The sequence below is a fragment of the Mytilus trossulus genome, chromosome 8 (assembly GCF_036588685.1).
Source record: "Mytilus trossulus isolate FHL-02 chromosome 8, PNRI_Mtr1.1.1.hap1, whole genome shotgun sequence".
NCBI classification, from domain to species: Eukaryota; Metazoa; Mollusca; class Bivalvia; order Mytilida; family Mytilidae; genus Mytilus; species Mytilus trossulus.
The window spans coordinates 78008206-78020504 of NC_086380.1; the positions used below are offsets into that span (position 1 = coordinate 78008206).

At 32.6% G+C, this 12299-nt stretch overlaps 2 protein-coding genes across 5 annotated transcripts in view; one reads left to right on the top strand and one right to left on the bottom strand.

The window, feature by feature from the left end:
* LOC134681429 (eukaryotic translation initiation factor 4E transporter-like) overlaps nucleotides 1–1159 on the bottom strand; it is a 41699-nt gene extending 40540 nt beyond the window's left edge. For 2 of the 3 annotated variants that reach the window (XM_063541056.1, XM_063541054.1), the window contains exon 1: nucleotides 1067–1159. In XM_063541056.1, coding sequence (XP_063397126.1) covers nucleotides 1067–1149 — 83 coding nt within the window. In that variant the 5' untranslated portion in view covers nucleotides 1150–1159. Of the gene's footprint in view, nucleotides 1–730; nucleotides 1003–1066 lie in introns of those variants that run through there. The other variant, XM_063541055.1, reaches the window with a different exon arrangement.
* LOC134681430 (developmentally-regulated GTP-binding protein 1-like) overlaps nucleotides 1155–12299 on the top strand; it is a 49513-nt gene continuing 38368 nt past the window's right edge. For both annotated transcript variants that reach the window (XM_063541057.1, XM_063541059.1), the window contains exons 1-3: nucleotides 1155–1334; nucleotides 8586–8751; nucleotides 9346–9476. In XM_063541057.1, coding sequence (XP_063397127.1) covers nucleotides 1296–1334; nucleotides 8586–8751; nucleotides 9346–9476 — 336 coding nt within the window. In that variant the 5' untranslated portion in view covers nucleotides 1155–1295. The remainder of the gene's footprint in view (nucleotides 1335–8585; nucleotides 8752–9345; nucleotides 9477–12299) is intronic.

Sequence of the window (12299 nt, forward strand, 5' to 3'; positions counted from 1 at the left end):
ATCCCAAAGGGATGATCGATCCATGGCTGCTTAACGACCGACGGCATGATAATAGGCTTATTCAGGAAGGTTTACCCTGCTTTGTACTAGACCGACACACTGAGCCTTATATTTAGCTCTGAAGGAAGACATGTCACTTAACACATTATTTCCACCAGTTTCTACTCTTATTCTTACAGTAAATGCAGTGTCCTTAGCAAGAAGCAGCAAATACCAATTTTAAAGTGTTTGATTTGACCCGGCCGAAGTTCGAACTCACGACATCCCTCACTCGAGGCTAACACTCTACTATGACATCACTAAAGCTGTTTACTCTGTTACAGCAACTAAATAGCTATTGTGCTCTCAATTTTATAACTAAGTTAAATAGCCTTTAAAAGACATGATAGATTAGCCATGTAAATTGTTACTTACTACTGATAAAACTATACTCCAGTGTTTCTTGGAAAGACATAATTTGAAAACAGTAGCAGGGTTTTCTGTAACCAAATATTATATTTCACTTACCATGCTAACACAATTTTATACTAATTTAGTAATTAAATTTGTAAACAATTTTAGACATTTCTCAGTCCCTGAAATACATGGAAACGGAACAATTAAAATGATGTAAGACTCATGTCATTACAACAAATCAAGATTTCAAAAAAGATTGACTTTACACAGCGAGTGAGAACAAGAGTATAAGTGCATTGTTTTCATCTTTGTCGATTTTTGATTGATGGCTTACCTTCAGCAGGGCAGAGCCCCGTTTGAGAAGATTTACACGAAAGACAATACACAACGAAAATGTTATATAATAGGAAACTAAAGTATATCTAAATATGGTCTGGTTAACTATAATGTCGCCCTAATACATGCTGAAACAGATGATACATAGTCCACTTTTGAACGGTTGCAGTACAACATCGGAAAATGTTGGAAATCGCCCGGATACTTGCATGCGCAGAGCAAGATTGACCTAATTTTCATTTATAAGGTCAAATTTTGCAAAATTTCACCATTAAATGCAATTATTGGTGGAATAAAAGGAGAGAATAAATAATATGCCTTCTTGCAAAAGCACCTCTGATTTGAAATGCACACGTTAATTTGTCTCCCAAATTTTTTTCTCGATGAAAGTCGTCTCACAGACTGCTTCCGGGTCATTTACTTCATTTGGAAATCTTTGGACTTTTCCATCGACAACCATTCCGAACGAACCAAAAATTACAACACATTTCCCTCAGTTTCTTCAACACATTTTTCTCATTTTTAACACTTTTATACATTGAGACTCTACTGTAAACTTCATAATGGGTATATTGGAAAGAATATCAGAAATTGAGGCTGAGGTAATTTGATTTTTTTAGCTTTGTAAAACTTTTGGAGTACCCCTTTTTCATTCATTTTGATACCATGGGCATGGTTAGTCCAAATAATTATGACGTCTGGCAAGGCTATTTTAGTTTTTTTCTGGGACGCGTTGTAGGAAGGCGTCCCAGAAAAAAAATAAAAATAGCCGCCAAACGTCATAATTATTTGGACTAGGGCATGGTGAAATATTAACCTCACACAGAATGAAAAGTCCAATGTTCTTGAAAACTTTCTGCTACCACTCTGATGGATTAGCTTTTGAATATGCTAGTGAAATATATGTCCTGTGTTGATAGACTACGCTCGTTAGGAGTCTTTAGTCTTTAGTAAGTGTCCCAAATGACACTGTAAACACTTGTGTACGTTTCCTCTTTTGTAGTTTCTTCACAAATGTAATGTTCACTCATGTAATTAATTGAAATGGTGGCTGCTGCTTAAAAAATTTGACTTAATTTTGATTTAGAATTATAGTGTTTTTTACTGTATAGTGTTTTTGAATCTACCAGACTCCGTTAAATAATTTTCCAGATGGCACAATATCTCATTTCGATTGTCTCTATTAATGTCTTCTTCATCGATTCCTAGTAAGGTGTCTAAATCCATATGTATATTTCCTGTTATGAAGTAAATAGATGTTCTCATCCTCTCTCTAGCCTCCTCATAGTTAGAACAATGTAAAAGGTAGTGTTCTACAGTTTCTGGCTCTCCACAGGAACAATTTTTGTCTGTTGATGGTATGATTTTGGATTTGTAATCATTTAGATCACAATAACCTGTTCTCAAACTAGTAATAATTGAAAACGACAATTTGGATGGTAAATCTTTTGGTATTTTTTGACAAACTTTTTGATGATAGTTATAATAATTTCTGCCACGTTGACTTGATTCCCATTGGTTCTGCCATTTTCTTAAAACACTTTCTCTTGCTGCACGTTTTATATCCTGCCTGGTAACTTCTGATGGTTCTTCAATTTTTTCAGCTTCTTTAGCTCCTTTTTTGGCCAGTGAATCAGCAATGTCATTTCCTTGGATATCAGCATGACCAGGTGTCCATTCAAAATTTAATGGAATTCCATTCATCTTTAATACTTTCATGTTTTTCTTAATTTCTCTTATGACTTTGATGTAATTTTCTGAATTCCAGTTTAAAGTTAAAATTCCAATGGAGGTCTGACAATCTGAAAAAAGTGTAATTGAGTCTGTGTTTTGTCTGTTTTCTGATATTAAAAAGTGGTCAACAACAAGTTTAATGGCGATCAGTTCTCCGAGTAGTATTGATCCTTTCTTGGATACAGCTTTACTAATTTCAATTTGTGGTTGATTATTTGATGGAAAAATGACAGCACCTGCTCCTACAGGGCCAGGACTACCAAAACAGGACCCATCAGTAAATGCTATACATGAATTTGCTGGAAGATGACTTAGTTTTTCCATTATTATGTGTTTTCCAACATTTTTTTGGTCTGTTGATCTTGATTTGGAATTTCCAAGGTTTTTCCAATAATCTGGAGGAGATTTATATCTTTGTAACCCATTAAACTGAAATTCTGCTTCTATACCATTTACATCAACACCTGTACATACCTTCATGTCTTCTGCCTGAAGAATCATTTTTCCCACTGGAGATACATACTTTTCAGGGATGTCAATTGTTTTCCAATCATCCAGGATTTGTTTTATTGGAATGGAGATATCATATGAGTTGATTTTTGCAAGTGTACGAGTTGCAATTTCTTCTCTACGCAGATGTATTGGTAGGATTCCAGAAGCTACTTCCAAAGTCTCTACACTTGATGTTGGGGTAACATTAAGGCAAATAGCTAAGCCCTTTCGTTGAATTTTGTTCAGTTTGTCTGTTATATTGGTTTCACAGGTCTGCCAAACACTACTTGCATATTCTAAGGTGGAAAGGACAATACTTTGGTAAATTTGAAGTAGAATTTTTGTAGAGATTTTTGCAACTCCTTTGATCATTCTAAGTAGGCTAATTGCTTTATGTGCCTTTTGTTCCACATTTTCGATGTGTTTGAGAAATGATAGTTTTTCATCTAACGTGACTCCTAATATTTTTGGATTACAGTTATATTTAAGCAATTTACCTTCTAGTTGTAAATTCATTTTCTTTATTAGACCATTCCTTGAAAATATACAATATTCTGTTTTTTCAATACTCAAATTAATTCTCCATTTTTTGGTCCAATCCTGGATTATGTTAAGATCCTTTTGTACCAGTTTCTCCATGTCATTCAAGTTCTTTCCATTTATCCATACAGTACCATCATCAGCAAATTTACACTTTTTACATGATAGGTTAGCAAAAATGTCTTTGATAAAGATATTAAAAAGAAGTGGAGCTATAACTGATCCTTGTGGGAGACCTATTTTGGTTTCAAACCAGCTTCCTTTATGGTTGTTAATCACACACCTTGCTTGTCTTTCCTTTAAAAAATTGTTGATCCAATTCCAGATGTTACCTTTAACACCATTATCATAAAGTTTTGTGAGAAGTCCTTCCCTCCAAACACTGTTGTATGCTTTTTCAAGATCAATAAAGACTGCTAATATAAATTCGTTGTTATTAAAGGCATTAAAGATGTTTCGAGTTAAACTTAACAAGGCATTTTCAGTAGAGCGATAGTGACGAAACCCTTCTTGTTCTGGATCCAATATGGAATTGGTCTTTATATAACCTTCTAGTCTAGATGTTACTACTCTTTCCATAACTTTACCCAGTATACTTGTGAGACTAATTGGACGATATGAAGAAGGGTTATTATATGTTGACTTTCCCATTTTCCTTATAAATTTTACATTTGCTAGTTTCCAAGGTTTTGGAAGTTTTCCTTCTTCCCAAGATTTGTTAAACACGTATGACAACACACTGTATAAGCTTTCATCCGCCTTCATTAATAATTCTGAAAAAATTTGATCGGGTCCAGGTGCTGTGTCATTTTTTAAACGTTGAATGGCACCTATTAGTTCATCTGGATCTATTGGTTCATTGTATTCTTTATCTTCCATTTCCTGGTCAAACATTTCTTTACTGATGTTCTTATACTTCTCCATGATCTCTTCATAATGGGTTTGATCAAAGCTGCTTGTTTTCAGATGGTTACCTTTAAAGAATGTTTTCTCAAGTTCTTCACATTTCAATTGTTCATTGAACAGCACCTTTCCATCACAATCTATAAAGGGTAAAACAATATTATTTGTTGTTTTCTTTGTCATTTTTTTGAAGGCATTCCATCTGTCTTTGGCTGTACGAGCATTTGTTAATTTTGCACCTAAATGTTCCCCCCATTCTTCTTGGGCCTTTTCTGTAATCTCTTGAAACTCTGATTCAGCATTTTTCAAAATTTGAAAATTTTCCGGTGTACTTCTAGACTTAAATCGTCTTTGGGCTTGATTAAGTTTTCTTTTAAAGTCCTTTACTTCCTCATTCCACCAAACTGGATGTCTATGGGAGATCAGTTTTCTTTTAGCAATCTTAGGTATTGTATCTTCCATACATTTTTCAAATTCAATTTCAAACCGTTTATATAAGTCGTCTGTTTTTTCACGATTGACATATTCAAATGTTGAAAAAATTTGCTTTGTTGTATTTTTCCATTTATTCCAATCAATTTTCTTTAAATTCCAGATTTCTTCTGTTGTTTGATTGTCCTCAATCTTTTCCTCCGATTTTACATCTAAATATACAGCAATATGGTCAGATTTAACTGATTCATGTGCCAATGTTATACAATCTTTAACTTCATTATATATGTTTTCTGAAATAATTGCTAGGTCAATTACACTTTGACTGTTTCTTCTTGTATATTGTCCATCATTTACACAAATTAAATAATTTTCTGTCATGCATTCTTCTAGTATTAGCCCATGACTATTATCTTTGACATTATTCCATTCAAGGCTCTTTGCATTGAAATCACCAAGCAAAATCAAGTTTTTTAATTTTGATAATTTAACAGCATCACATAAACTTTTCATTAGAATAGCTTTTTCTGGAGGTACATACGGCACCCACAAATTAAAGATTTTATTAGATCTGTCTTGAATTTCCAAACAGACCATTTCAATTGTATCAAGTTCATATTCTGATTTCCTCTTGCAAACAAAATTTAGATTTGGTTTAATTAAAATTGCTGAACCACCTCTGGCTTGGCCTTTTCGAGGGGTGGAATATACTTTCCAGTCTTTGTAAGTTACCGGTGTTGAAGCAGATTCAAATGTTTCATTCAAACACAGAATATCTATATTATATTTTTCAATTACATCATGAATCCCAAAAGCAGTCCGAAAAGATTGAGCATTTATAAATAATAATTTCATGTTGTAATATTTATATAGCTGAGCGAAATTTTGTCTTGTTGGCAATCTGTAAATACACTGGGCATTTAGACGATGAAGCTTTATGGTCTCCTTTACAATTTGCACAGAATGTTTTGCTGGAACAGTTATTATGATTTGAACATTCTTCTTGTCCACAATTGATGCATCTATTTTGAAAAGTACACTTATTAGAACTATGACCAAAGCGATGACAATTAAAACACCTGGTGACTTTGTTGATTCTTCTTCTTTCCACGAATGAATCTTTTTTCCCATGAGCTAGATTAAAGTGTCCAAATTTAATAAGTGTCTCTAAATCTTCTGGCACATTAACTTGTATTTTAATTATAGGCATACACTTTTTTGTGTCCCAGTATCTCAGTTGTTGTAATTTAACAATTTTAACTTGTGTTAAATCTTTTATTTTCTGTCTGATTGAAGATATATCACAATTTAAGGGTATGTTTCTTATGTATCCAACTGTTTCTCTATTTCTGGCATGAGATTCTGGTATGTGATTGTTTGTTTTTCCACCAAAGATATTATTTGGTATAATGTGATTGATATTTTCCTGTACTACTTTGTGTTCTTCCTTAAAATGTAGAGCAATCCCTCCTTTAGAAAGACTATAAGCAAAATTTACTTTTTTATCAAGATTAGGGTATTTTGATATTTCCTTTCTTATTTCTCTACTATCTGAGAAGTCTTTTGGACTTTCAATTTTATCAATAATAACTATGTTTTCATCTGAACCTGTTGTACTTTTGTCCACCTTTTTTTCACAAATACTGTCTTGACTATTCAATGCAGAAAGTGATAAATTGTTGCATAAACTGTTATTGTTTTCAGATATTGTACCAAGTGAATTTTCTATAATGTTTTTTGCTCTTTTAATCACTCTTTGATTTTTGATCACACAGAAGGCACATGTAAATCTAATGTCATATTTGGTAAATTTAATTGAGTCTTTTTCATTTATTCCAGCACATTTAAGATGCCACCAAGTCTGGCACCTATCACATTCAATCCAGTTTCGTTTGCCTTTACTTTCTTCCTCACCACATCCGATGCAAATTGCATACGACTTTTCTTCTTCACTGTCTGATGTACATGTAGTATTAAAAGAATTGGACAGGGATATTTTACATTGATTTGTGTTTTTATGGGTGTTTATTACCTGTTTAGTAGATTCTGGACTATTCTTAGTTTTCCTATTTCGATTACTTCTTCTCAACATTTTATCTTTTGGCAGCCATATTAAAGGAGCACATAAATTGATGACGTCACCAATATAAACAAATCGTCCAAGTGGAGTTTTCCACTGATTTATCGTTAAAACTAACTTGAAGTCTATTTGATTTTCATACCATCTGATTCTTATAATAAAATCACACAAAATTCACAAATATGTCCAAAAAATAATGATGGAATTCCTAGATTAGGATAAAAATGTTGTTTTTCCGTCGTCAAGGGTCCCCGCTAGATCAAATGTGGAACGGAACGCAAATACTGGTCTCAGAACAAAAATCAATCCATACAAAAATTGAACGTGTCTCTAGTTGTGAATAATAGGTAAATCCAACAATTTTCCGTCCTTTTTGAGCTCTGGAATCATCCAAAAACACTATTTTTTGTGAGAGTAAAATTTCAAAACAAACTGATAGCAGCGCCACCTACCGTCTCATCTCATCTCAGATAAATAATTCTTACATTCTAAATTATATGACGACCTATTATGATTATCTTCAACCAGTATAATCACAATATGTCTACCTTTAGCGCAAACACAGTAATATACTAAAACTTCTTTTGCTCGTTAAGACCAGCTTATTTATACTACCAGATATTCTCAATTTTCGACGCCAAAACCCCCAGTTTACGTGGCCCAAGATCTAGATACAATATATTTATCTCTATTCTACAGTAAAATAAAATTATCAGTCCATTTCAATTTCATGGTAAAATTTCATGAAACAAAAATTCCACGAAATGATGTTCTTGTCATGGCATGTCAACGAAACAAGGTGACGTCACAAGTATATTTCCATAAACAAAAAATCAAATGTAATATTAAAGCATCTTGTAGGACTCAGAACGAATAAAATGACATTGGAAGAAAATATATAAGTGAAAAATACAATTAAAAAAGAATAATCATTGTAATTATGTATATATATATATACATATGTAAAAAAGAAGATGTGGTATGATTGCCAATGAGACAACTATCCACAAAAGACCAAAATGACACAGACATTAAAAACTATAGGTCACTGTACAGCCTTCAACAATGAGCAAAGCCTATACCACATAGTCATCTATAATACATTCTTTAATATTACTGTTATCAAAATTGGGTAAAACAGAACAGCCAAAACAGTATCATATACATGATATAGGGCTTTCATGCATGGTTAACAAAATTACCAAATTTGTCTCATAAGAATAGAAATAATTCATGGCAGCTGTAGATAACACTCAGGATGAAATAATCGAATATAAATGCCCAACCCATGGTTAAATGAAAACAAGTGTAGCGAAAAACTTATTTTATGCAGAACATATTTAATTCATATTAAACATGTTAAATATGATAAAAACAAAATAAAATAAAGAAATCAGCTATTCTTAACGCAACCATCACCATATGAAATGAACTGAAAGGAATTGTTTTCTAAATAAAAATAAATCAACAACAAATTATATCATTTCAATTTAAAAGTAATGTAAAACTGAGAAAGGGAACAGATTTAATGACATCTATAGGCTATATTCTAGTCAATTCCGAAAAATTTCAACTACCCGGGTATTTAAAATTCAGTCTTTTTCTTATGAACATGATGATTACTTTCTGGAAACATTGCAGATAATATTTATAATTATTTTTTTTATTGTAGATGGCAAGAACCCAGAAAAACAAAGCAACAATGGGTCATCTTGGGTTACTGAAAGCTCGCCTCGCTAAATTAAGACGTGAACTTATTGAACCAAAAGGTGGGGGAGGTGGTACGGGCGATGGTTTTGATGTGGCAAAAACTGGTGATGCAAGAATTGGTTTCGTGGGTATGAAATTCATTTAAATTTATTGCTTCAAGTTAGACATGATAAAAGGGAATAACTTTGTTGTGTGTACGTCTGAGAATGTGGAATATTTTGTATACAATTTTGGTTAGAATGAAATGAGGTGTTTTTCAGGTTGAATAAAAACAGAATGAGATGATGGGTGTTATGAAAACATTGTCCACAGCATTGGATCAAAACAAATTAGGAAAGCTCAGAAACAGATTTTGTTCATTGTATTTTTATACCTTCTTTTAATCAAAAACTGAAAAAGACCAAAGTCATGAAAGTCAATGTTATAAAAAGAATAAATAATGAAAAATTCAAATATAATTTATTGTAGAGTATCAATCTTTCAACATTGATATTTAAAACAAATAGTCTTTTATCATTTTATAAGTAGGACATATCTTTGCATGAAGAAGCACTGAGGAGACAATGCAGATAACCCATAACACTCAAAACTTAGAAGTATAAGTAATTTTATATATGCCTGTTATAGATACATAAACATAATAAATGGTCATACTTTCAAGCACAGGACTGAGTTGAAATTAAAATTACTGATTTAAATGAAAAAAAATATTTGTATTCCAGGTTTTCCGTCAGTTGGTAAATCAACACTGTTAAGTAACTTGGCTGGTGTGTATTCTGAGGTAGCTGCTTATGAATTTACAACTTTGACAACAGTACCAGGTGTCATCAAATACAAAGGGGCTAAAGTCCAGGTAATATATAGATATAGAAAGATGTGGTGTGAGTGCCAATGACAACTCTCCATCCAAATAACAATTTAAAAAAAATTAAACCATTATAGGTCAATGTACAGCCTTCAACACGGAGCATGTACATTGTATTATGTTTATCTTTTAGTATAAATTTTAACTCTAATTATATAAGGTGAAGCAAAACATAAAGTAGGGATTATGCAGTAGAGTAATAAACAATGGGATACCTTGATATACATGGTAGGTATACACAGTGGTCTCTGAAGGAGATAATCAACATTAATGCAACAAAGTTTGACTTGAAGACAAAGGTTGATGGCAAAACATATTGACCAATAAAACAATGACTGTGTGGTAATTTGATAGTTGTACATGTATTCAGTCTATTTAAGATATGTAAATTTTAGTAAAGTTAACTCTCTTTTTATTAGCTCACCTGGCCCGAAGGGCCAAGTGAGCTTTTCTCATCACTTGGCGTCCGTCGTCGTCGTCATCGTTAACTTTTACAAAAATCTTCTCCTCAAAAACTACTGGGCCAAATTAAATCAAACTTAGACACAATCATCATTGGGGTATCTAGTTTAAAAAATTTGTAAGGGTTCCGCGGAACCCAGTGTCTCGCCTACTTTTGCTGTAACTCCCAGGCTCAACAAAAATGAGGAAGACAATCAATAAAAATATTTCTACTGATACTATCTATTGATTGTAAGATGCTTCTGTCCATGTTTGGTATACATTTAGGATAGTTAATGAATCGAATAAATGTTTTAAAAACTTAAAGTGCAGACTATTTTATGTTAACTGGATTTATTTTTTTACAAAATTTACTTCAGGATACTATCTTATGATCATAAGCTTCTGTCCAAGTTTGGTACAAACCCATGATAGTTAAAGAAAGTTATTAAAATTTTAAAAACTTTAACCACAGAGTGAATGTAATGTTTCCCCACAGGAAAAACTAAGTCCATTTATAAGCAAAAAACAGAAAAAAAGGAATTTTATTTTTGCAAACTTTACTTCTGGATACTATCTTATGATCATAAACAAGCTTCTGTCCAAGTTTGGTAGAAATCCAGTATAGTTTAAGAAAGATATTCAAATTTTAAAAACTTTAACCACAGAGTGAATGTAATGTTTCCCCGCAGAAAAACTAAGTCCATTTATAAGTAAAAAACAGAAAAAATGGAATTTTATTTTTGAAAAATTTACTTCTGGATACTATCTTATGATCATAAACAAGCTTCTGTCCAAGTTTGGTAGAAATCCAGTATAGTTTAAGAAAGTTATAAAATTTTCAAAAACTTTAACCACAGAGTGAATATTTGTGGACGCTGCGGACGACGACACTGACAACGGAATGTAGGATCGCTTAGTCTCGCTTTTTCGACTAAATTCGAAGGCTGGACAAAAATGTGTGGCGTGACCCGTCAAACCAACCAAGATGGCCACCATGGCTAAAAATAGAACATAGGGGTAAAATGCAGTTTTTGGCTTATATAAGTCAACATAACCAAAATGGTCAGTTGACTCCTTTAGGAGTTATTGCCCTTTATAGTACATTTTTCATTAATCTTAGTAATCTTTTACAAAAATCTTCTCCTCTACAACTACTAGGCCAAATGAAACCAAACTTGGCCACAATCATCATTGGGGTATCTAGTTTAAAAAATGTGTGACGTGACCCGTCAAACCAACCAAGATGGACGCCATGGCTAAAAATAGAACATAAGGGTAAAATGCAGTTTTTGGCTTATAACTCATAAACCAAACCTTATAGAGCATATCTGATGGAGTAAAATTGTTTATCAGGTCAAGATCTATTTGCCCTTAAATTTTCAGATGAATCGGACTACCCAATGTTGCTGCCCCTGAATTGGTAAATTTAGGGAAATTTTGCTGTTTTTGGTTATTATCTTGAATATTATTATAGATAGAGATAAACTATAAACAGCAATAATGTTCAGCAAAGTAAGATCTACAAATAAGTCAACATAACCAAAATGGTTAGTTGACCCCTTAAGAGTTATTGCCCTTTATATTGATATTTTTACCATTTTTCGTTAATCTTAGTAATCTTTTACAAAAATCTTCTCCTCTGAAACTACCAGGCCAAATTAATCAAAACTTGACCACAATCATCTTTGGGGTATCTAGTTTAAAAAAATGTGTGGAGTGACCCGGTCAACCAACCAAAATGGCTGCCATGGCTAAAAATAGAAGATAGGGGTAAAATGCTGTTTTTGGCTTATAACTCAAAAACCAAAGCATTTTGAGCAAATCACACAAGGTTTAACTGTTTATCAGATCAAGATCTATCTTACCTGAAATTTTCAGATGAATCAGACAACCCGTTGTTGGGTTGCTGCCCCTAAATTGGTATTTTTAGGGAAATTTTGATGTTTTTGGTTATTATCTTGAATATTATTATAGATAGAGATAGACTGTAAACAGCAAAATGTTCAGTAAAGTAAGATCTACAAATAAGTCAGCATGACCAAAATGGTCAGTTGACCCCTTTAGGAGTTATTGCCCTTTATAGTAAACTTTTAAAGGGAAACTTCGCAAAAAAATCAAAAATTCATATTATGTCCATTCTGTATAAAAATGCTCAAATTTATAAATATTAAAGTTTTATTCCGCTAGATAAGAGATCACCATCGATTTTAAATTTTGAGTATCAGTTCTTTGCGTTCAGCCATTTTGTTATCTTGTGCAAATAAAAATCACGATATGTCTATAAACCATAAAGAAACAAAACTACAGTAACCGATGTTGTCGTAATTACGTGTCGATATCTTGTCAATCGTACGGTTGTTTTATCTG